Genomic DNA, 24368 nt, shown 5'->3' with positions numbered 1-24368 from the left:
TCCGCGTTCACGAGCCGTCAAGACCGTCACCAGGTCGGATTTATTCCTGATTGAGAACAGATCCAGCAAGGAAGTATTTGTATGCGTCCAGATTTTTCAAACTCTTCCGTGTAAATCTCGACGACTTATTCACCAGATCCATGTGTAGATCCAGTTCTGCAATACAAGCGGAAGCCAATTAACAATCCAATTTATTACCCGGGAAAAACATCGACTTCGGCATTAAATGCGGGTCCTCTCTGCCGAGTTTTTCTAATTTTTCCACATACCGTCGTTTCTTTTCACCTTCCTAATGTCTTAACGGTATCGGACAAGACTCTGGGGGTCGTGCTAAAAGACGTGTTTTCGTGTCTCCAACCGACTTAGCGTTGAACAATTGCTTTGTTAGACCGTCAATATGGCGACGTAAAACAAAAGTCATGTGATTTTATGACGTAGATGCGCGACCTCTATAGGACCGGATGTACAATATTACCTAATTTCATGAGGTTCCTTTCGTTCGATTGGTTTCCAAACATCTTAAAGAAGTCTCAAATGTGATTTTCTAAACTTATTGCTTAAGTTATCTTGCATCACTTTTGATTTGGGGAATTATTTCCAGTCGGTCTTTTTTTTTTTATTACGTGCGATGGCAGTCGGAATTCATAACTTTGGTTGTAATCGAATTCATTGATAATGATGGGTGACTCAATGGACTTTAATAGCCAATCAGATAGCCGCATTGTCTTGACCCCTGGCTTGACACGCCCCTTTCGCCGTATTGTCCCACAAGCATTGGTGGTTGTCAGTAGCGTGCGCTTGGAAATGTTAACGTTACGAAGAAAATGCTCCTCAGATGCGCTTGGTGAACGTGCAGTTCTGATGAAAGATATTCGGCTTGGTTGATTCGTTTTCCAAAGCCTAAAACACAGTTGACCAAGTGTCTACGATGGATTAAGGCTCGCGGAGGAGCGCACGTACAACAAAATGTGGACAATATGTGAGGGAGAAGAATCTTCTCTGAGTTTGCGTCGCATCTCAGACTTTTAAGACAGAGCACCGGGCTCGATTACGAGCCAAGTCAAATGATTCGCTTCTAAAGACTACAGCGACATTACTCGTGATCCTTCCATGTAAAAGGTACTCACCCTGCTTTACGTGCGCAGTACGATTCCACAATTTTATCCTGTTGAAGTTTGCGAGGCGTCAAACGTTTTTGCATCGATCGCCAACGTTTCGCCGTAACTCTGACATTGCGTCCTGCTCCGTCCAAAATCTTCATTCCGTGTACATATCCTAGCGTGAAATAGTTGAGACCTCTCTGTAGAACTCTCTTGGACAAGTCTGACGCATTTGGCAAAAAAACATACCCCAATATTATCTGGAATACGCGTGAGAGAATCAACTTCAAACCTGTTCTGTTCAGTCGCCATTTTGGAAGCTTGTGGGACGTGGCACCTTTAGCCAAGGGGGGCGGAGCTTAGGATCACCAGTCGGAAAGGTCCATTCCTTTACCTGTGGATTATTTCGCTTAATTAGGCTGGTCCACGTACTCTCAAAATGTCTCAATGTGAAGAATTTCCAAAATGATTTCTCCTCCTCCATCTTGGCTGACTTTGTGTAACATTTCAAGTCACTCTGAGCGATTCTCGTGTGCCGAATCATCTTGAAATAACGGCATTGGTACGTGCCAGCGGTGGAACTTTTGCTTTGTGGATGATTTCAATTTGTTGCTGTCATATTTGTCTGGTGACAGGTGGTTAAAAGCGGGTGACGGGGGGAGAAGGGGGTGGAGGGTGGGGGGGGGGGAGGCGAAAATGCATGCGAGGACAGCGAGATGAGCGTCGCGATTAAAAAGCTTGCGAGATGCGAGGGGAGATTGGGGAGGAAGTGAAGGCCTCTGCCCAACGGCCGACGGCTGCTGGCATTACTGCAGCTAGCCATAACAGCCCCTTGACGTGGCGCCAACATGCTCACGCACACACACACACACGCATATAAATATATATATATATATATACGCACGCACACACATACTCAAATCAGCTTTTCCCGCAGTCTCCTTTACATTTTTTATATCACCTTTCGTGCACATTTTTATTAGCCGTCACCATTCCCGCATCTTTAACACGCAGCTGAAAAGGCTGGAATTAGCCTTTAGCTTAGCGTCACGCCAACAGCCGGATGCTGTCACCAAAGACGGGAATAGGAACTTGTTTCACGTCGCGGCGCACGACCGGGCTAAGCTAGGCGACGCGCTTGTCAGCTAGCTGCTGATGTTCTGTGCGCCAACAAAATCTCGACAATGATGGGGGGAGGGGGGGGGATGATTTGTCCCAAACCCCGTCAAGAAGTCTCACAATCACGTGACGCGTTCCCGTCGCCCATTGCGGTCCGAGCGGGACTCTTACGCAACGCAAGAGCAACAAGAGAGAGGAAAAGTGCAACCGGGGGCTCCAAATGTCCGCTAATCACGGCTAAGTATGTAGGCCAAAGGTGCCTGCCGCCGCCGGCCTTTTGGAGCGGACCCCAGAGACTCCCCCGTGAGAAAGCTCTTGGGCTCCCCTCCCCCCGAGGGGGGTGAACACCATCTGGGCCTCGGTCCAGACTTGAGTCCTCCACTAGCCGTGCTGGAAGTTTGGAGAGGTCAAAGTCTTATCGGAGGGAAGCACTGGAGGAACTGCGATCTTCCCCTCGGACAACACCCCCGCCCAGTCCCACCCCCACCCCCCCCCCCCCCCCCCCTCCCCTTTTCCACTGCTGGCCTTTGTGGATTAACTCACACACACACACACACACACACACACACACACAATTCCATTTTGACACTTCAGGAAGATGATAACAAAATCATCTTAACTCGGACTGGCCGCCGTCCCCTCCAAAATCGCATCTTCGAACCTAAATCGTTGACTTCCTGTTCTTTTTCCCGACATGGGTTCTTTATTTTTGTAAACATGGCAAATTTCTTGCAGACTGATGACTCTGGTGTCAGATCGCATTTTTTTAATTTTATTTATTTATTTTGTGGCCTAACTACACTTTTTTTATATTTCGAGCTGGAAACAGGCACTAAAATGGCTTCCGCAGACCAAAATGGCGAACTTCCTGTCGGATTTTCTGGCGCGGTTCTCGAGACGGCGTCCTTAACGCGTCGACCAAATTCCACTATTTTTGCAAATATGTAAATGGTTGCATGCTTTCAAAAAAAGTTTGTGACCTGCGAGTCCGGCGCGTTGAACCTGACATCCTGATTCGCGGCTTCCCACGGTCTCCCGACAAACTTCGCTTGACAGTGTGAAAGGTGTAGATGGTGGACCACCCAACAATTGCTTTCACCGCAAAAAGTCACCGTGGATCCCGCTTTATTGCTATCAATCCCCTTATACGCCGTCATTTCCGGCCGATAAGATGCGACTTTTGTGGTTTTTGCGGCGATGCGGCTAATTTGTGCATTTTTTTTCTAACGGCCACAAGGGGACACTCGAGCGGAAAAGGTGAGAGTGAGACCGGTGGAATATATGTGCTGAGGAAGTGTCTTTTACCGGTATGTTGTTATTTTTTAACCGGCCCTGTTGTCGCCGCACAAGCATTGTGCTAGAGTGTTAGCCCTGTTAGCGCTGCGCTAGCATGTTACTGCCGTGTCTCAGTGATTTTTACCGGTATGTGTTTTTTTCTTTGTGTTACTGCTGTGTCTGAGTGATTTTTACCAATGTTTTTTTTTTTAACCCGCCCTGTTGGCGCCGTACTAGCATTATGCTAGAGTGTTAGCCCTGTTAGCGCTGCGCTAGCGTGTTACTGCCGTGTCTCAGTGATTTTTACCGGTATGTTTTTTTTATGTGTGTGTTACTGCTCTGTCTGAGTGATTTTTACCAATATGTTTTTTTTTAACCGGCCCTGTGGTCGCCGCACTAGCATTGTCCTAGAGTGTTAGCCCTGTTAGCGCTGCGCTAGCGTGTTACTGCCGTGTCTCAGTGATTTTTACCAGTGTGTTTGTTTCTTTTAACCGGCCCTGTTAGTGTGGCGTTAGCGCGGCACTAGACTTAGCGTTAGCACAGCGGCACTAGCGTTAAACTCTCTGTGTACCGTCTTTGTAAATATCTCGTGTTTCAACGTGGGTTTCAATGTGGGCACTTGTGGCTTTTACACTCGTGCGGTACCAACTGGTATTTCCTTTACAAATGTACTGGGTGGGCTCTGTAGGCAGGGAATTTTGGTACTTCTGACTTGGATGACTACTAGAAAAGCGTGGCCGGCGGATGATGCAACAATTGCTTTCATCATCAAGGGCGACGGCCAATGAGTTTCAGGTGTTAAACTTGACACGTTGGCTCCTGGCTTCTGGCTCGATCCCCTTGCGTGCAGCCAGCCGGTGTGAAAGGAGCTAAATGGTTGAAAGCGTTCACGCTTGAGCGAGCTAATCGTTCAAACGTTTGTCCCGATTTGAGTTTCAAGAAGTGCGCCGTAGCGTGTGCACCTTTTCCAACGCGTGCGTGCGTGCCCTCAGGCTGCAACGGCGGCGATGACGAGCAGATGAGCAGCTTGTACCTGAAGTCTCTGGAGGGGTTCATCACCGTGGTAACGTCGGACGGCGACATGATCTTCCTCTCCGAGAACATCAACAAGTTCATGGGTCTCACGCAGGTACATGCACGCACACAACACAATTACGCACAGTTTAGTGGACAAACGGCCTGTTGTGTCACCTCCGCTACCAAAGTGGATAAAGGAGAATTTGTCTCAAAATACTTTACACAAATATAGCCACAATTTACACCATCATCGTGACGTAACATTTGGTGATATTCATTTCGGCTTTGGGAATTGTGGAAGGTGCGTTTGTGGATCAGCGGGAAGGCAAATTTGTCTTCGAGACAAAGTAATACAGTTTTCCAGCTATTCACACACACAGTTGCTGGTGGTGTACTGTCGCATTCACCTGACTTGTGTGCGGCGACCGTGGGTTCAGTTCCCCAGTCAGTGAATGTGAGTGCGAATGGTTGTCCCGTGCCCTTATGGAGCGACCAGTTAAGCCTCTTTGCCCGAAACCAGCTGGAATAAGACTGTGGCACTCTTTGACTCTGAACAGGTTAAGCGGTCTTGAGTGGGGAACTCAAACTGGGAATTGAACCCACGGTCGCCGCATCCAAGTCAGTCGAATGTGCCACTGCACCATCAGTAACTGTTCTCAACTTGTGTGTGGGAATAGCTGGTGGTCTGAGGTTGCGGGTTTAAATCCCAGCCCTGCCTTTGCAGAGTTTGCATGTCCTCCCCGTGCCTGCACGGCTTTTTTTCCGGCCACTCGGATTTCTAACAAATCCGAAAACATGCAGCAATTGAAGATTTCTAAATTGCCCGTAGGTGGGAATGTGAGCGTTGAATGGTTGGTTGTTTCTATCTGCCTTGCGATTGGCTGGTGACCAGTTCAGGGTGTACGCTGCCTCTCGCCCGCATTTAGTTGGGATTGCCTCCAGCACTCCTGCGACCCGTGTGAATATCAAAAGAATATTGCCATGTGCATCCATCCATTTTCCTAGCCGCTTATCCTCACAAAGGTCGCGGGGAGCGCTGGAGCCTATCCCAGCTGCCAACGGGCAGGAGGCAGGGGACACCCCGGACTGGTCGCCAGCCAATCGCGGGGCACATCGAGACAAACAGCCGCACTCGCAATCACACCTACGGGCAATTTAGAGTGTCCATTTAATGTTGCATGTTTTGGGGACGTGGGAGGAAATCGGAGTGCCCACCCGGCACGGGGAGAACACGCAAACTCCACACAGGCGGGTGCCGGGATCAAACCCGGGACTTAGAACTGTGAGCCCAACGCTTTACCAACTGATGTTTGCAATTGGAGAAAATTTTCATGAAAAAAAGTAAAAAAAAGGTATTCATGGTATAACTACAGTTACAGTTCATATTCTCATCCATTTTGGTAAGGCGGCCACCGTCCATGTGCAAAACGTCTCCCTCAGTGGTCTGTTTACAAACACACAAAAAAAAAAAAAAATACAAACAAAATGTAATTGCATTACACACGCGTGTTTGTCCCGTAAATTGGATTTGCGCGCCATCGTAACAAGTTTACGTGTATCTTAAAAGTGTACTTGAGTCGCTAATGAGATTTTGCCCGACGAGCAGACGGCTTTTGCGCCTTTATTGTTGTGGCTTTTAAGACCAGCGCAATCATCGTCAAACCACTTTTGTATTTATCGACGCCGGTCCTTTCAATTAACCGTGGACAACCGAGCAATTTGGTGGCTTTTGAGGCGCCTTCAGCAGCTTTTCACTCTGCATATTTTTGCTGTATGTTTATTGTTTTTTTTTTTTTTGTCGTCGTCAGGTGGAGCTGACCGGCCAAAGCATCTTCGACTTCACGCACCCGTGCGACCACGACGAGATCAGAGAGAACCTCAGCCTGAAGACAGCCAGTCAGTCGCACCTCTTAGCGCCGTCTTACTCGACGCGCGCAAACACATCGTGGCTGTTTTTGAATTATTTGATTATTAATCGATATAAAGTGCTGAAAGTACCGTAATTCCCGGCCTACAGAGCGCACCTGCTTATAAGCCTCGGTACACAGAAAGAGTTTAACGCTAGCGCCGCTAGCTTTCTGTTGTACTGAGGCTTACAAATAGGTGTACTACCGCTAGCACCGCGCTACCACTAGCGCTGCGCTAACCCTAGCGCCGCATCACCGCATAAACCGTAGGTCGAAAGCGTGTGTGAAAAAAAAAAAAAAAAAAGTCGCGGCTTGTCGGCCGGAAATTACGGGAGCTTGAGAACAAATCCGTCAGCCGTCTTGAACGCTTGAACTGTCTTGAAAAATGTTGTGTCGCCTCAAGATTGAAAGTCTGGGCCACATCCACTCGCCAGCTTGAAATCAATCAGTTTTGGCGGGGTGGATTTTGTTGCCGTGGCGACCGGGGGGCAGAGCTAAGCCACTGCGACGAACCGAAGGCTACCCACTGTTGCCATTTAGCAACTTTGTGGTGATATTTAGCAACTTTTCCCGACCGCTCATGTGACAAGTTTTCAATTTGTGGAAAAAAAAAAAAAAAAAAAAAAAAGGAAGCAATCAAGTGACTTTTATGATCTGTTATTTGGAGACCAAAAGCAGAAAATTGCTTCCCCAAATAGTTTAACCACACACCCCCATAAAATTGTTGTTGCAACTTGTCCAATTGCATCGCCAGCATTAGATGATACGCGGCTCACAGCCAAACCATCTCCCCGTCCGATCCACGGAAGCCGCGACGAACCACACCGGCCAACGAGGCCGGCGGCCGGCTCGGCCTTGTCGACAATGCCAGTTGAGATTCACTCGGCCTGCGTAGGCCGTCCTTTAGCGGATGCTGCAAGGAAGCCTTCCGATTTGCACATTTAGCGCTCCTGACTTACGCGTTACACCCCACCCCCTGACTTTTTTTTTTTAAGCTGTATACACACCTACCTGTCATTTCAATCCCACGAAGCTCTCGTCCTTTGCTAATCCATTTTTCACCACAAACCGGATCTTTTTCAAAACTATGAAGAGCGAATCCCGAGTGTTCGAGCAATAGCCAGCCATACAACGGGCCGGCATTTTGGCTAACACGAAGGAACAACGAGCTAGCTTCCCGCAGGTAAAACTAATAGAAAGAAACGTGTCCACTTGAGGGCGCTACTTCCTGCTTCTTGTCAAAAAACAAATCCCTCGAGAGGATTTTCATGGCGTATACGTCGAAATCATGTTTTGTGGTGGGGGGGGGGGAAATGGATGGGTCCATTCCGGCTGCCGTTTTTTCATCAATAACGTACTAAAAATCATCCATTTCATGACACTTGACCTTTAAGAGCGGCCGTGAAGTCAACGGCGGGAAATATTTGATTGCATCTCCCGTAATGGAGGCAGCACTCGGCTTTTGTCAATTCGCGTCCCGGATCCGCCGACACCTCGCGCCCCCACGTTGACCACCTCGCCGAAACAAACATATGGGCCCGCTTATCAGAAGCTAATTCCGGTAGCACTGAGAGCTGACTAAATTTAGACGCCAGATATTACAAATTCCGTCCGCCTCGATCACAAACACGTTTTTTGAGAAATTGGCAAATGACAAAATTTAAGGTCTTCATTTGACGCTTGACGTACGAAGGATTAAAATGTCACTTTTACATCATTATCTCGTGAAAAGCTGAAATTTGACACATTATCGCATGCTAATGGTTTGATTTCAAATTTATGAGTGTGTGTATAAAGGCAAAATCATAACTGTACGGTCCCATCAAGTGGAAGAGATTTGCTGACATCGGCGTATTTCAGGGCAAAGTGTTTGCGGGTCAAAAATGAAGACCACGCCAGTCCCCCAACGTCCGCCATCTCGTGAGAGCGGCGTGCAAACGTGGGCTCAGAGGTCATTTCGACAGGCGTGTGCGCGAGCGTGCATGCGTGTGTGTGTCAGAGAGAGAGGGTTAGTAACACACTCGTCATTACACGCATGCCTTCGATAAGATTTATCAGCGGCGCGAGCGGAGTAATCTGGTTTGTTTTGCAGTTCCCTTTCCTCTTTCGCTCTCTGGCACACAAACACACGCGAGCGCCCTAAAATAAGTCTCACTCTCGCGTCGAGAATCAAAGACGATGCAAAAGAAGCGTTTGCGCCCGTCACCGTGAGTGCCTCCTTTTCACGTTTCATCTGCTAACGGCGACGACGCTTGCTCTTGCTCATGTTTGTGTGGGCGTTTAATTGATCGCTGAATTTATTGCTAGGGATTATGTATTTGTAGCTTTTAGGTTTGAGGATTTGAGGCACAGCGGATCAGCTGGAAAGCAGTTCTGAGGTCCCGGGTTCGATTCCGGACCCGCCTGTGTGGAGTTTGCGTTTTCTCCGGGCACTCCGGTTACCTCCCGCGTCCCAAAAACATGCAACATTAAATGGAGACTCTAAATTGCCCCTAGGTGTGATTGTGAGTGCGACCGTTTGTCTCGATGTGCGGGGTGTACCCCGCCTCCTGCCCGTTGACAGCCGGGATAGGCTCAAGCGGTCCCCGCGACCCTCGTGAGGCTAAGCGGCTAAGAAAATGGATGGATGGATGATATACAATATATATTGATGTACAATTTAAAAAAAAATACACATTTGTATGGGACATTTAACCACTTTTATCTCACCAAAAACTTGATTAAATAACTAATTCAATATATATCCAGTGAAGAAATGATTTTAAAATTGCTTTGTACCCCCGTGACCCTTGTGAGGGTAAAATGGATGGATGGGCATGACAATATTCTTTCGATATTCGCACGAGTCGCAGGGGTGCTGGAGCCAATCCCAACTAAATGCGGGCGAGAGGCAGCGTACACCCTGAACTGGTCACCAGCCAATCGCAAGCCGCATAGAAACAAACACATTCCCACCTACGGGCAATTTAGAATTCTTCAATTACCAGGTGTTTTTGGATTGTTTAGAAACCGGTTTGCCCCAACATTAATTGTCATAAAACATCATCCCACATCCCAAAAACATGCAACGTGAATTGGACCCTCCAAATTGCCCGTAGGTGTGAATGTGAGTGCGACCGTTTGTCTCGATGTGCCCTGCGATTGGCTGGCGACCAGTTCAGGGTGTACCCCGCCGACTGCCCGTTGACAGCTGGGTTTAGGCTCCAGCGATCCTCGCGACCCTTATGAGGATAAGCGGCTAAGAAAACGGATGGTTCGATTTGAGGATAGATTTTTGTAAAAAGAATCTGCAATCGTTTCACAGCCACATCGCCCAGCCATTAGCAAACACGAAAGTACAAACATGAGACTGGCGTTAGCCAATCAGAAGGCTCCGTTGCACATTTCAAAGCCGTATATCGCCCGGCCTTTGAAACAAAAAAATATTCTTAAATTATAACGTGAGACTGGTGCTAGCCATTCAGAAGGCTACAAAGCAAAATAACAAGCGTAAAGAAACGGGAGGCCAGCAGCGAGTGACGCGATTTGAAATCAAGTGACGCACTCTCGTCTTTTTCTTTCTGTTGTTGTTGTTGTTTATTTTCCCAGGCGGCGGCTTCGGAAAGAAGAGCAAAGAGCAGAGCGCCGAGCGGGACTTTTTCATGCGGATGAAATGCACGGTGACCAACAGGGGGCGCACCGTCAACCTCAAGTCGGCCAGCTGGAAGGTGCGATAGGCTGAACAAGAACATTACAGGTCGTCGGCATATAAATTTTTTTTTAAAAAAAGACTGGATAAGCGCATACACATCGAGCGATATGTCGATTGGTTGAAGCCACTGGGCCGCCATCTTGGTACTCCCAAAACCTGTGGCGGACATTATGGCGGGCTTTTTCCCCAAAGTTTGCCATGTAGAATTAAAACTGCTTGTGTGAGCTTGACATTTTTTTCAGTTCTGGTAAAGTGAAGGATTTTGTCATTTGAATAGGTAAACCAAAAAAGGCAAAGTTCAAAGGAAAGACAGAGAACACCGTGACTAGCAAGAAACCTTGCATATTACTTAAGGCCCGATTTTTGTGACATGTTAACTTTTCCCAAAATACCCTGTAAAGCACTACCATCATAACATAGCAAAAAAGTAAGCATTTTTTTGTCATAAAAACATTACGTTTCACGTCAATCAGTAAACGACATGTTCATTTGTTGTCTCTACGATGTCCTATTTCAGAAAATTTCAACTTGTTTCCTCGCATTTGAATATCAAATTCAATTTGCAGAGTTTTGTCTTATGAAATTCAGCAAAAAAATGCACAGAAAATGTGTTTTCTTGCTTATCCATTGATGAAGTTTAGGAAAATATTGACATCGCTATTTTGTGAAAAACCGGCAGCCGATAAAGGTGACGCAGAGAGTGAACAACAACTGTAAACAAGTGAATTAAGATCATTGGAAGATAAAAAAAAAAAATCCCTCTACAAACAAACTTTTAACAGTGTCAATGTAAATCTTTCCAACTTAACCGTAGTATGTTTTCTCGCAGCCACAAAACTGGCGATTAACGCACAGGTCGGCATGATCGTTTTGGGAGTATCAAGATGGCGGATGGCGACTTCAGTTTTGGTGGCCAATGAGCCCTTGTGTCTTTTTTTTTTTTTTTTTTTCAAATAGACTGAAAACTCTCAACATAATCGACACGGAATTCCTTTGTTGACAAAAAGCCGATTGATGCCACCCAACTCTGGCTGGGCGTCCGGCACGGGATGGGGAGGAGAACCCACAAAAATAAAGGCAGTAAACGTCACGTTTTAATTGTTGTTCACGGTGTCTGCAAGCAGCTAGCAAGCCTGCGTTAATTGGAAGCGTAAATTAATCACAATTCAAGCCGTAAACAGTAAGATCCCAGAAAAAAAAAAACTGCTCCATGGAGCAACGGACGTTCCGATCCAATCCGAAGGAAGGTTGTTCGATTCCAAAATCCGGCCTGAACTGGTGTCCGTGTCGCCGGCAGGTGCTGCACTGCACGGGCCAGCTGAAGATGTACACGGCCTCCCCGCAGCGCCCGGCGTGCGGCTTCAAGGAGCCGGCGCTCACCTGCACCGTCCTGATGTGCCGACCCGTCCCGCACCCGGCCAAGATCGAGGCGCCGCTGGACAGCAGGACCTTCCTGAGCCGGCACAGCATGGACATGAAGTTCACCTACTGCGACGACAGGTGCGCCGTCGCCGTTGGCGTTTGCTCCGAGCGCCGTCGGTTTGCTAGCCAAAGGCCACTTTTCAAACATTGCCGGTACATGAAGACATTTTGGCGCGCGCTCACACTGATTAGGATTACACAACCTTGTGCACGCAGACTTGTAATCTTTTCAACCTGCTCATGCGGGACAAAGGTTTCTTTTGGGGGGGGGGGGGGGTGTGCGCGGGCATGACTTCACTACAAACAAGGGCCCATTTTTCTTTTCAGCCAAAATTTTTTTTTTTTTTGGGGGGGGGGGTTAATAGCGGCTCAAATCCTGCGTCCAATTAAGTGAATGAGGTTATTGAAGGTTCCGGCGTTCGTTAGAGGACACACACACACACACACACACACTCGCTCGGTGGTCGAGGTCCCGCTCGGCCGAAAGGGCTTCCTGTCAAAAAGTCGCGCGTCATTGGCAGATGACGGATCGGCCAGGAAGGGGCGGCAGACGGGAGTTCAGTAGGTTACGGTTTGCCAGTTCCAAATGCAGTGGAGCAAATAAGTATTTGAACACCCTGCCGTATTGCAAGTTCTCCCACTTGGAAATCGTGGAGGGGTCTGGAATTTTCATCGTAGGGCGCACGTCCACCGTGAGAGAGATCATCTAAAAAGAAAAATCCACAAATCACAATGTATGATTTTGGGTTTTTTTAACAATTTATTTGTGTGATACAGCTACAAATAAGTATTTGAACACCTGAGAAAACCAATTGGTACAGTAGCCTTTGTTTGCAATTACAGAGGTCAAACGTTTCCTGTAGTTGTTCACCAGGTTTGCGCACACTGCAGGAGGGATTTTGGCCCAGTCCTCCACCCAGATCTTCTCTAGATCAGTCGGGTTTCTAGCCTGTCGCTGAGAAACACGCAGTTTTAGCTCCCCCCAAAGATTTTCTATCGGGTTTAAGTCTGGAGACTGGCTAGGCCACGCCAGAACCTTGACGTGCTTCTTACGGAGCCACTCCTCGGTTTTCCCGGTTGTGTGCTTCGGTTCATTCCCATGTTGAAAGACCCAGCCGCGACCCATCCTCAATGCTGCTCCCCAAAAATCTCGCAACACATGGCCGCGGTCATCCTCTCCTTAAATACAGTGCAGTTATCCTGTCCTATGGGTGGAAAAACACCCCCAAAGCATGATGCTACCACCCCCATGCTTCACAGGAGGGACGGTGTTCTCGGGACTCATCATTTGTCTTCCTCCAAACACGGTGAGTGGAATTATGACCAAAAAGTTCAATTTTGGTCTCATCAGACCACCAGACCTTCTCCCATGGGTCCTCTGTATCATCCAAACGGTCATTGGTAAACTTAAGACAGGCTGGTTTAAGCAGGGGAACCTTCCGTGCCATGCGTGATTTCAAACCGTGACGTCTTAGTGTATTCCCAACAGTCACCTTGGGAACGGTGGTCTCAGCTCGTTCCAGGTCATTGACCAAGTCCTGTCGCGTAGTCCTGGGCTGATTCCTCACCTTTCTAAGGGTCACTGAGACCCCACAAGGTGATATCTCGCATGGGGGCACCACTCCAATTTGAGATTGACCGTCATGATTGGCTTCTTCCATTTTCTAATCATTCCTCCAACGGTGGACCTTTAAAATTTTGTCTCTGGTGTCTTTGGACAGCTCTTTGGTCTTGGCCACGTTACAAGTTTGAGGCTTACCGATTGCACGGGGCGGACAGGTGTCTTTATGCAGCTCACGACTGCACACAAGTGCATCTGATTCAGCATAATACACAAAGTGGCGGTGGACTTAACCCTAACCCTAAAGGCGGACTAACGGATCTTTGAGGGTCAGAATTCCAGCTGATAGACAGGTGTTCAAATACTTATTTGCAGCTGTATCACACACGTAAATCATTAAAAAAAAAATCATACATTGTGATTCCTGGATTTTTCTTTTTAGATTCTCTCTCTCAGTGGACATGCACCTTCGATTAAAAAAAAAAAAAAAAAAAATTCAGACCCCTTCATGATTTTAAGTGGGAGAACTGGCAATATAGCAGGGTGTTCAAATACTTATTTTCTTCGCTGGAGCATGGGGTTCAAATACTTATTTTCTTCACTATATTTGGAATTGGCACCTAGTTCGTTGGCTGTTGCCGTGCTGTTATTCATTTGACTGTTTAAATGTTTGGCTAGGTGCTGCTGTTTTGGTTAGCAACAAGAGTTCAGATGGGCTCAGCAGGTACATTTCAATTTTATGGACATCAGTCATAATCTTTCGCTCCATCTTTGTCCTGAGATTCAAATGAATCGTGGCAACCGTTTTCCTTCCTGATGAGGAAAGGGCGTGTTTTGTTTGAGAGGGACAAACTTGTTTACGACTCATTAACGACGTTGGCGGTCCTTCGGTGAAAGTAAAATTGAAAATAAAATGAACAGACGACATTGCACTTTCTGTTTTTTTTTTTTTTCCCCCAACTCAAAGTTTATTTTGTGGAGAGGTGTTTATTTTCCGGCATTTTTTTTTTCTCTCTTTCACGTCATTTCTCTGCCTGATTTTTATTGTACTTGCTGCGATTTTTTTTTTTTTTTTTCCGCAACAGAGTTTTGTTTAAAATACAGCATCGATGAATTCCATTTACGCTCACTAGTTTTGTTTCATGATGGGAAATGGACGCTATTAATCTCACTTGTAGGTGCTGCAGTTTTGTCTGGCAACAGCGTAAATCGAAATATTATTTGAGGCCTCCCCTAGAAGCGTTTATAATTGCCTGTCTTTGCCACAAGATGGCAGCAAAGGACTACTTTAGTATAAATGAAGCTCCTCAACTTCTAATTGTTTCCTTTCCTCCAAGAGGCCAGTAGATGGTCCAATTTTTTATTTTTAAATACATTATTAGTGGATATCGGAAGATGGGTCCCCAAAAAGTTTTTTTTAACCTGAAGGCAGCGGTGTCAAACTCAAGGCCCGGGGGCCAGATCTGGCCCGCCATGTGATTTTATGTGGTCCGTGATGGCAAATCAACTTCCGTGATATTTGTGACAATCTGTTCTAAATTTCTTTGCCATATATAATAAATGGTTACATTTAGATGTTATTGGCATTTTTGTGTAGCCCAACATGAACAACGGATGAAAAACATTAGCATTGTGTTCTGATTCCAAACGTATTTCAGAATTTTTGTGAGTACGTTAGAGGCGAGTCAAAGTTTTGATGGTTTCACAGTCTTATCGGCCCTCTGGGAGGAAACTACAACGTGGCCTGTGGCCAAAATGAGTTTGACCCCTCTGCCTTTAAGATATTCATTTTGAGATGCATTTTATTTATTTGCTATTAAGATGAATTGTGTTGACTGAGATGTGCACAAACGCATGCGCGCGCCGCAGGGTCACCGAGTTGATGGGCTACACACCCGAGGATCTGCTGGGCCGCTCGGTCTACGACTTTTATCACGCTCTGGACTCGGACAGCGTCACCAAGAGCCACCAAAACCGTGAGTCGCGCGCACAAATGCCGGAATTGTCTTGCCCCCCACCGTACGTGTTGTCCGTTCCCTCTCCGTCATCATCCTCATCGTCATCTTTGGTCAATGACCCGGCGCTGCTTCCTTCCCACGACACAACAGTCCACTGCAACAAATGTCACATTGGTGCATTCCGTGTATGCCGGCAGTTCGGATATTCCCAGAAAATTGCCGGGGAGGCGGAGCTCAGTACGACTCAGGGAATGTCTGGTCGTGGAAAAGCATTTTTTTTTTTTTTTTTGTAATATTTTAACATTGTGCTCATCAAATTTCACAAAAACTCAAAAAGTGCAAACTGATCCTTTGTCAACAAATGCACAAACTTGTGCGCATCTTCACTGTGTTAGTGGTTTTTGTTGTTGTTTTTAGAAATTGACATCAAAAATGATCGGCTGATCACCAAAAAAATGCCAATTATTGGCCAATATGATCAGGCCGATAAAATTGGTGTAAAAACTGCACTAAATTGTGTTATTTATTTTTAAAAAAAAAAAAGTGGAGAGGAGAGTCACGGACACGCAACCCCCGCAAGGAGCTGTTGTAGGCCACGACTCACACCCAAATGCTCACATGCGGATCCCGACTCCTGCGGTCTTGCACTAGGCCACGCCCCTTAAAGGAACACATCCAACACATGACTGTCACAGTATGTACTGTGATTCCACTTTTTAAAACCAAACAATTCATTTTATTTTATTTTATTGTCGATTCTGTGTGAGGGCTTAGATTTTTTTGAATAAGTGAGGATAAACTACTCATCAGCATTTTCTGTCTGGGATGCCCCCCAAAAATGAGAAGAAAAAAAAATGTATTAGAAAGAAAGACAATGGTTTTTTTTTGTTGTTTTTTTTTTGTTTTTCAAAATTAATTTCAATGAAGACCAAGTTGATCCCCAGATTTTCACAAAACCAGCCGTTTTGGGCTTAGCCGGGTGTTTGAATGTGTTTTTGCAGTGTGCAGCAAAGGCCAGGCGGTGAGCGGGCAGTACCGCATGCTGGCGAAGAGCGGCGGCTTCGTGTGGGTGGAGACGCAAGGCACCGTCATCTACAACAGCCGAAACTCGCAGCCGCAGTGCATCGTCTGCATCAACTACGTGCTCAGGTCCGCCGCCGTCTTTTTTTGTTTGTGCCCCTGGGTGTAGTCCACAATGCAGCTTAAAAAGGTAGAAAACGACAGTGCTCACTAGAAAAGCAACGCGAGCCACGGAGAACTGGTGGGTTCCATCCATTTTCTTTTGCCGCTCATCCTCGTGAGGGTTGCGGGGAGTGCTGGAGCCCATCCTGGCTCTCGGGTACACCCTGAACATAGAGACAGTCGCAATCACACCGAGGGGCAATTTTTAATATGTCTAATTAATGATGCGGGAAGAAACCGGAGTTCCCACACAGGCGCAGGGAGAACATGCAAACTCCACACAGTCGGGATTTGAACACGGGTCCTCAGAACTGTGAAACCGACGCTTTACCAATGTAATCCACCGTGCAACCTGGTTGACTCCATTTTTTTTTTTTTTTAAAAAGAATTTTTAGATTGAACTGGGAAAAATAAGGCCTGCCCCCAATTTGAAAATTTCAAAATTTGAACCCACCACGTCCATTATGAGGGAAATTCTTCAAATTATTCTTATTATTATTTAGATCAAACTCTTATCTGCAGTAGTTATGAAGAAGTATGGATTGCGTTCGGAATCATTCCGCTCATCCGCTGCTCCCTGATCACTCCGAAGCCGTTTTAACACAACATTTTCGGAACTACATCTGCAATTTGTCATTTTTTTTTTTTTTCACGGAATTTTCACGCCCATCCCCAGCGACATCGAAGAGAAGAGCACCATCTTCTCCCTGGAGCAGACCGAGTCGCTTTTCAAGCCCCGACGGGCCGCCGGCGGCTTCTTCCCCGGCGACAACGGCGACGAGGCGCTCTTCAAACTCAAAGAGGAACCCGAAGACCTGGTGCAGCTGGCGCCCACGCCCGGGGACACCATCGTCAGCCTCGATTTCGGTCCGAATCATTGCATACTCTACTTAATTGTGTGCGACCGGTGGGATATATGTGCCGAGGAAGAGACTTTTACCGGCCCTGTTAGCGTTAGCGTGTTGCTGCTATGTTACTGGCGTGTCTCGGTGATAAGTTTTATTTTGTCTGGCCCTGTTAGAGTTAGTGTTAGCGCGTCTTTAGCATTACTGCTAGCGATAGCATGTGCGCGCCAGTGACTTTTACCGGCCCTGTTAGCGCTGCGTTAGCGTGTTGCTGCTGTGTTACTGGCGTGTCTCGGTGATAAGTTTTATTTTGTCTGGCCCTGTTAGTGCTAGCGTTAGCGCGCCTTTAGCATTAGTGCTACCGGTAGCATGAGCGTGCCAGTGACTTTTACCAGCGCTGTTAGCGCTGCGCTAGCGTTAGCGTGTTGCTGCTGTGTTACTGGCGTGTCTCAGTGATATTTTACCAGTAAGTTTAATTTCATCCGGCGCTGTTAGCGTTAGTGCGCCGTTAGCATTAGTGCATGCCGCTAGCATTAGCGTCAGTATTAAACTCTTTCTGTGTACCGTCTTTGTAAATATTTCGTGTTTCAATGCGGGCACTTGCGGCTTTTCCACAGCTGCGCCGTATGTATGTACCAAATGGTATTTCCTTTACAAATGTACTCGACGAGGCTTGTAACCGGGTGCGCGCTGCGGGCCGGGAATTCCGGTACTTCACTTCTCACCAGCTGATGTCCTTCCGATAGGCCATCCTCACCTCGAGGAGCCGGTGGCGTACGCCCAGCGCCCCGCGGCCTCCGTGCCGGGCACCCCGGCCTGGGCCTGCGAGACGCTCAAGGGCGCCCCGCTGACGCTGACGCCGGCCGCCTCGTTCACGGTCCGCCAGAAGCCGTCGCCCTGCAGCGCCACCCCGACTCTGAGCAGCTGCTCCACGGTGGGTGAGAGGGCGTCGCGGCGCCCCTTACGGTCGCGGACGTGACCCCGCGGAGCGTGTGAGCAAACTTGCGGTTCTGCTTCGGTGGTCCTCAGCCCAGCAGCCCCGGCGACTACTTCGGCGCTTCCGACGGGGACCTGAAGGTGGAGCTGACGGAGAGGCTCTTCGCTCTGGACACGGACGACGGCAGTCCCGCCGACACCGAGGTGTGGTTCTGTGGAATCTTCCGCGGCGGAAGACCTCCAACAACTATTTCAAAATTTCAAATCCACCTTTGCAATTTAGCCTCAAAACTTAAAACTTTCAAAGATTTTGGAGCATATGAAAAATATTTTCACCATATTTCATACAATATTTGTCACTTCTACTGCTCTATGGAGTGAGGGAAAGGCCTCCAAAAATGACTTCCTTCAACCCGCAGATTGCACAGCAAACCAAAGTATTATTTACTCATTTCTTTTTTGCCGTGACATTGTTATTATTATTAATATTTGAGAGTCACTGATAGTGTAGTTGTATACACGTGATCGATTCCCGCTCAGTGACGTTCAGGGTGTAGTCTTGCTGGGATGGGCTCCGGCTTTCCCGCTTGTGAGGATAAGCGGCTGGGATAATGAGATTATTATTTTTGGCGTGTTCACGCGTTTCTTTGGTGTTCCTTCAGAGGGACTTGAGCGACTTGGACCTGGAGACGTTGGCTCCTTACATCCCGATGGACGGGGAGGACTTCCAGCTGAATCCGATCATCTCCGAGGCCGCCGAGCCCCTGGACGTGGGCCCGCTGGGGGGCGCCGGTCTTCCTCCGTCCCAGCAGCAGAGCTTCAGCAACATCGCCAGCCTCTTCCAGCCCCTCTCCTCGCCCCCTCACCAGCAAAGCCGCTACCGTCCGCAGCCCCCCGCCCCGGCCCCGCCGTCCTGGGCTCCGGGCGAGGAGCGAGCCGCGGGTCAGGGGGCTCTGGACCCGAGCGCGAGGGCCTACGTGATGGGGCGGGTTCAGAACCCGCCCTACCGAGCCCCCTCCAGCACCCCTCTCTCTTCGATGGGGGGCATTCAGAACCTGCAGTGGCCCCCGGACCCCCTGTTGACTTACCAGCGACGAGCGGCCAGCGGTGCCTACCCTGCGGACGCCGTGGCGACTGAGCGGCGGCCATCTTGCCAGCACAACCTGCTGCACGTCATGCACAAAGAAAGGTGATGACGCCGATTTATCAACATGACCTTTGAATGTTGTCATTTTCAATGCACGCTCAGTTATTTCTCGTTATTTAGTTTCTACATTAATTTTACATTTTCAGCTATTCTGGCAATTCCTCTAAGACCCTTAAAGGGGGGGGGGGGGGGCACAGCCGCTTCTCCGGACTCTTTCAAGCTCCCTCTTGAACATTGCTGCTCGCCGACCAAATATTCATATTTCCAGCGTGTAAACTTTCAACGGTTCATCGATTTGTAAACTTGCAGTATGTAACTTTGGTGGTCCTTTTCACCCAAAGTCGCGACTAAAGGAGTCCACATGACGCTGATTAAAGCGCTCACTTCCTCTAATATCTTACCGTCACAACATGTTTTTATTTTATTTTTTTATTGCCTGATTAATTTCCTGCGCTGGTCCACTCGGGCCCCTCCGAAATAAACCTTGCGGAAATGGCAGGACACAAATGACGCATTTTACCGCGCTTCGGGCAGAGCGTGGCGCCTTTTGTGTATCAGAAAGTAATCATACAATAATTGCTGTCAACAACAACAACAAAAAAAAACAACAATCGCCGCGATTGAACAAAAGCCCTCGGCAGCCCTGATGTAAAATAAACGCAGACACAAAAAGACAACAAATCAGTAAAAATGAATTTCCAGCAATTGTCTCTTCGGAAGAATCCATTTACCATCATTTCCGGACTACAGAGCGCACCTGGTTATAAGCCTCGCTGAGTACATTTGTAAAGGAAATACCATTTGGTACGTAGGTAGGCCGCAGCCGTGTAAAAGTTGCAAGTGCCCACATTGAAACCGACATTGAAACACGAGATATTTACAAAGAAAGACAGTACACAGAGTTTAACACTAGCGCTGCCCCACTAACGCTAACACTAGCGCCGCCGTGCTAATGCTAGCGCCGCACTAACAGGACCAGTTTAAAAAAAAAAAAAAAAAAAACATACTGGTAAAATTCACTAAGACACGGCAGTAACACGCTAGCGCAGGGCTAACAGGGCCGGACCGGTAAAAGTCACTTCCTCGGCACATATATTCCACCGGTCTCACTCTTACCTTTTCTGCCCGAGTGCCCCCTTGTGGCCATTAGAAAAAAATGCACAAATTAAATAATTAATGGCGACCAGTTCAGGGTGTAGTCCGCCTTTCGCCCGAAGCTAGCTAGGATAGGCTCCAGCTTTCCTGGAACCCTTTTGAGAATCAGCGGCTAGGATAATGACACGGCATACAGAGGCCGCAGCCGTGTGAAAAGTCGCGAGTGCCCACATTGAAACACGAGATATTTACAAAGAAAGACGGTACACACAGAGTTCAATGCTAGCGCCGCCATGCTAACGCCGCCGCACTAACGCTAAAACTGTAGCGCTGCCACGTGTGCAAACGCTAGCACCGCCCTCACAGGGCCGGTTAAAATAAAACATACTGGGGAAAAAAATCACTGAGACACGGCAGTAACACGGTAGCACGGCGCTAACAGGTCACTTCCTCGGCACATATATTCCAGCGGTCTCACTCTTACCTTTTCCGCCCGAGTGCCCCCTTGCGGCCGTTAGAAGAAATGCACAAATTAGCCGCATCACCGCATAAACCGCAGGGTTGAAAGCGCGTGAAAATGTCGCGGCTTGTAGGCTGGAAATTATGGTAAAACTGAATAAAGATATCGTAGTTACTGATGGTGTAGCGGTACACACGCCTGACTTTGGTGCGGGCAGCGTGGGAAGTCCGCCTTTCGCCCGAAACTAGCTGACCCATGTGAGGATAAGCGGCGATAATGGATGGATCAAAAAATCATTGAATCGTCACATAGAAGCGGTGGCTGTCTACGTCATATTGAAGGGACTTTTGGTTGATGTAATACTGTGTTGCACCTGAGGGGGCGACAGAAGTTACATTTCTCCGTTCAGGTAAATCTAAAATCCGTTTGTGGGGATAAGCGTGCACAAACACTGTAACACTAATAAAATACATTTTGTATTTATTTATTTTATTTATATGTATGTATTTGGTGCCATTTGGAGTCACTCTAGGAAAAGTTATTTTTCATGGTGTGAGGACGACATTTTGGATTTTTTTGTTTGGATTGCGTCAAAACGGGTCAAATGCGACCCAAGCAGTGTGGAAGCGGAAAATTCAAAATGTGTGTTTGTGTAGGCGCATGGAGGACTTTGTCCACAACTACGGCGACGTGAACGCGGCCAACAACATCAAGCGCTCCTTCAGTCAGATGATGGTGAGTTGACGTCACGCTGGCCAGAAATTGGTCGGCCAATGTTACCAAAATTTCACGTCTGATGTTTGTCCATCCGACCCCCACTCGCTTACTAAGAAAAAATACATTCATAACTTGGTTTTTGCTTTAGTTTTGCATTTTGTTTGGATCATCTTTATTTCTCCTGATGTAAGACAAGCTTGAAACCTTTTTTTTTTTTTTTTTTTTTTTTTTGCCAAGGCGACCGACAAAATATTTGTCCTTCGGGAGCACATACCTCGGGTCAAAAGTTTTCAACAACGTGTTGATAAATGGCCAAAACGGAATCGCTTGAAATCCAAAGTAATGTCATCAATTCCACGCATAAAATAATTCAAATTTAGAGAGAATGACTTGACAGCTGGGATAGGCTCCAGCACTCCCCGCGACCCTAGTGAGGATAAGCGGTGAAGAAAATGGATGCATGAACTAAATCATAACAGGAGTGGATACACCAACATTAAACAGTATTTTGAATATTTATTGAACCTAACTTCCTATTGTCATGGAAGGGAGAACAATATTCCTGAATGTAAGCTTTTATGAATAACTCCAGACATTAACAAGCCTCCCGCTCTGCTCAGCAACTCTCGTAAAAGTTAACATCGGCCTAATATTCGACGTGATTTTCCCGTTTATGGGTGGAAATCCGTCTTTTCAAATTGCATTGATTTAAAAAAATAAAAAAAAAAATAATATATATATATATATATATATGTGTATTCTCCATTTTTATGCAATATTCCGAACGTAACCTGTGCCAGAATCCACACTCGTTCATATAACTGTTAATAATTGTCAAATTCATGCGTTTCCATCATTGACTAAAACGAGAAATTAAAAAATGTTTTTGAATTGGATACGATACACACGCTATGAAAGCACGCTTGTACGCCATCGTGCAAATCTGAATTCAATTTAGTAGTTAGTTGAATGTGTATTTGAATTTGTAATTTTTGGGGGGGTAATGGTATGCACCTAAATAATGAACCATCATATTGTGTACATTTTGAAAACAGAATAGCATTTATTTATAGATGTACTAGATATGTTTCATTCATAATACAATTTATAAAAGTTGCACGTTAAAATTAGTGATCAGCCTTTGATCGTGCTTGCAGAACTATTTTTCATTCAGTCAAATCACGTGCGTGTAAATATGTATGTAAAAATCAGGCCTTCAAAATAAAAGTGTGGCGGGGTAATAACAAAATGCAACAGACTTTATTTGACCAGGTGGTGGATTCTTTTGCGTGTGACTGTTCTGCAGTAGTCCCAAAATGCTGCGTTATGATTCGGTGGACTTGAATTTCGACAAGTGTTGCCGAGCAGACCGGGAGGCTTATCGTTTGGAGTTACGCCTCAGCGCCCGAGGAACCCACTTCAACACAGTTTATGAAAGTCGTTGAAAACGGAATTATACAAAGACGAGAAGAAATCTCGGCTCCACTGTATTTTCACAAGATGTATTTGTCCCGCTGCCTTTGTCCATGCGGCGTGCTTACTTGTTTTGTCTTGTGCGTGTCGAGCAGGGTGAAGGTCCGATCTCAGGAAGCAGCTGGAAGAAGATGAGGGGCGACGTCCACCCCGGAGCCGAATCGTTGCCCGGTGCGAGCTCGCGTCCCGTCTGATTTGCAGAAAAAAACGCGTTAAGGTTCTGGTCCCCGTGCTGAAGACCCGTTTGTGTTGCAGGACTCGCGGCGGGCAGCCGGGCTGCGAGTTTCGACGCTCTGCGGCAACACAGGAAGTCCGAATATCCCGGAAATATGGCAGGTGAGGAGGTGGCGCTTTTTCGCACTTCCGCCCGGCACAAAGGGGATGGCGGTCATTGAGGGACAAAAAGAAAATGGGGGGGGACGACGACGACGGTTAACGATTGCATTGGAAAGTTCTGATGACTTGTCGTCAAAAAAGATGCTCAAGAATGTTGGACCCCAAAAGGACAGAAATGCAAGAAGATGAGAAAACAAACTCAAAATTATCTGTATTTTTTTACAATATATACGGGACATGTTTTATGAAAAATAAAAACAGGAAGTGATCTATTATGATAACATCAAACAAATTCATGATGAATAGATTTCTAGTAAATATTATTGTAAGGAAAACATTAAAACAATCAAAATTATATTATTGTTTTTGTTACAACGAGCAACTAATCTATTGTAAATTCATGTTTTATGAAAAATAGGAAGAAAAATTAAAAATCAAGAGCTTGAAAGTGGTGATATATTTGTATTATGACTTTTGAAACCAATTCATTACAAATATGTTTTATGAGATTGTTGAAAATGATGTTTTTAAAAATAACCCCATAAAATTGAACCTATGTTTTGTGGCATTATTTTCAAGATCATTTGAAACCAACTCATTACAAATATGTTTTAAGAGATTGTTGAAAATGATTTTTAAAAAAATAACCCCACAAAAATGGAACTTATGTTTTGTGGCATTATTTACAAGATCATTTGAAACCGATTCATTACAAATACCGTATGTTTGATGAGATTATTGAAAATGAAAATTTTTTTGAAATAACCCTAAAAATGGAACTTAAGTTTTGTGGCATCATTTACAAGATAATTCTGGTGTCATTCCAAATGTCGCGATCCAAACAAAGCTTTGTAGCCCGCCAGTGCGTTTGTCGAGCGTGACTAAGAATCTTTTGTCCGTGTCGGCGCTCTGTTTGTGTCCTCGACCCCCGACCCCCCGACCCCCCCCTGCGCAGGTCTGGCCAGTCGCCTGCTGTGCCCGTCGCTGGAGCGCACCTTCCTGCCCGAGTTGACCCGCTACGACTGCGAAGTCAACGTGCCGCTGCAGGGCAACCTGCACCTCCTGCAAGGCTGCGACCTGCTCACGGCCTTGGACCAGGCCACCTAGAGGCAGCAAACCCCCCCCCC

At 46.7% G+C, this 24368-nt stretch overlaps 1 protein-coding gene across 2 annotated transcripts in view; it reads left to right on the top strand.

Annotated features, from left to right (window-relative positions):
- The window catches only part of epas1b (endothelial PAS domain protein 1b), a 40362-nt gene extending 15994 nt beyond the window's left edge, over positions 1-24368 (top strand). Inside the window, exons 3-16 of one of the 2 annotated variants that reach the window (XM_061837736.1) lie at positions 4487-4623; positions 6320-6407; positions 10007-10125; positions 11407-11609; positions 14962-15068; positions 16052-16199; positions 16909-17099; positions 17824-18011; positions 18107-18217; positions 18676-19202; positions 21372-21450; positions 22998-23076; positions 23161-23241; positions 24197-24368. In XM_061837736.1, coding sequence (XP_061693720.1) covers positions 4487-4623; positions 6320-6407; positions 10007-10125; positions 11407-11609; positions 14962-15068; positions 16052-16199; positions 16909-17099; positions 17824-18011; positions 18107-18217; positions 18676-19202; positions 21372-21450; positions 22998-23076; positions 23161-23241; positions 24197-24348 — 2210 coding nt within the window. In that variant the 3' untranslated portion in view covers positions 24349-24368. The remainder of the gene's footprint in view (positions 1-4486; positions 4624-6319; positions 6408-10006; positions 10126-11406; positions 11610-14961; positions 15069-16051; positions 16200-16908; positions 17100-17823; positions 18012-18106; positions 18218-18675; positions 19203-21371; positions 21451-22997; positions 23077-23160; positions 23242-24196) is intronic. The other variant, XM_061837737.1, reaches the window with a different exon arrangement.

This window comes from Syngnathoides biaculeatus, chromosome 12, assembly GCF_019802595.1.
Source record: "Syngnathoides biaculeatus isolate LvHL_M chromosome 12, ASM1980259v1, whole genome shotgun sequence".
Lineage (NCBI taxonomy): Eukaryota > Metazoa > Chordata > Actinopteri > Syngnathiformes > Syngnathidae > Syngnathoides > Syngnathoides biaculeatus.
This window is presented reverse-complemented; position numbering and strand designations above follow the sequence as displayed.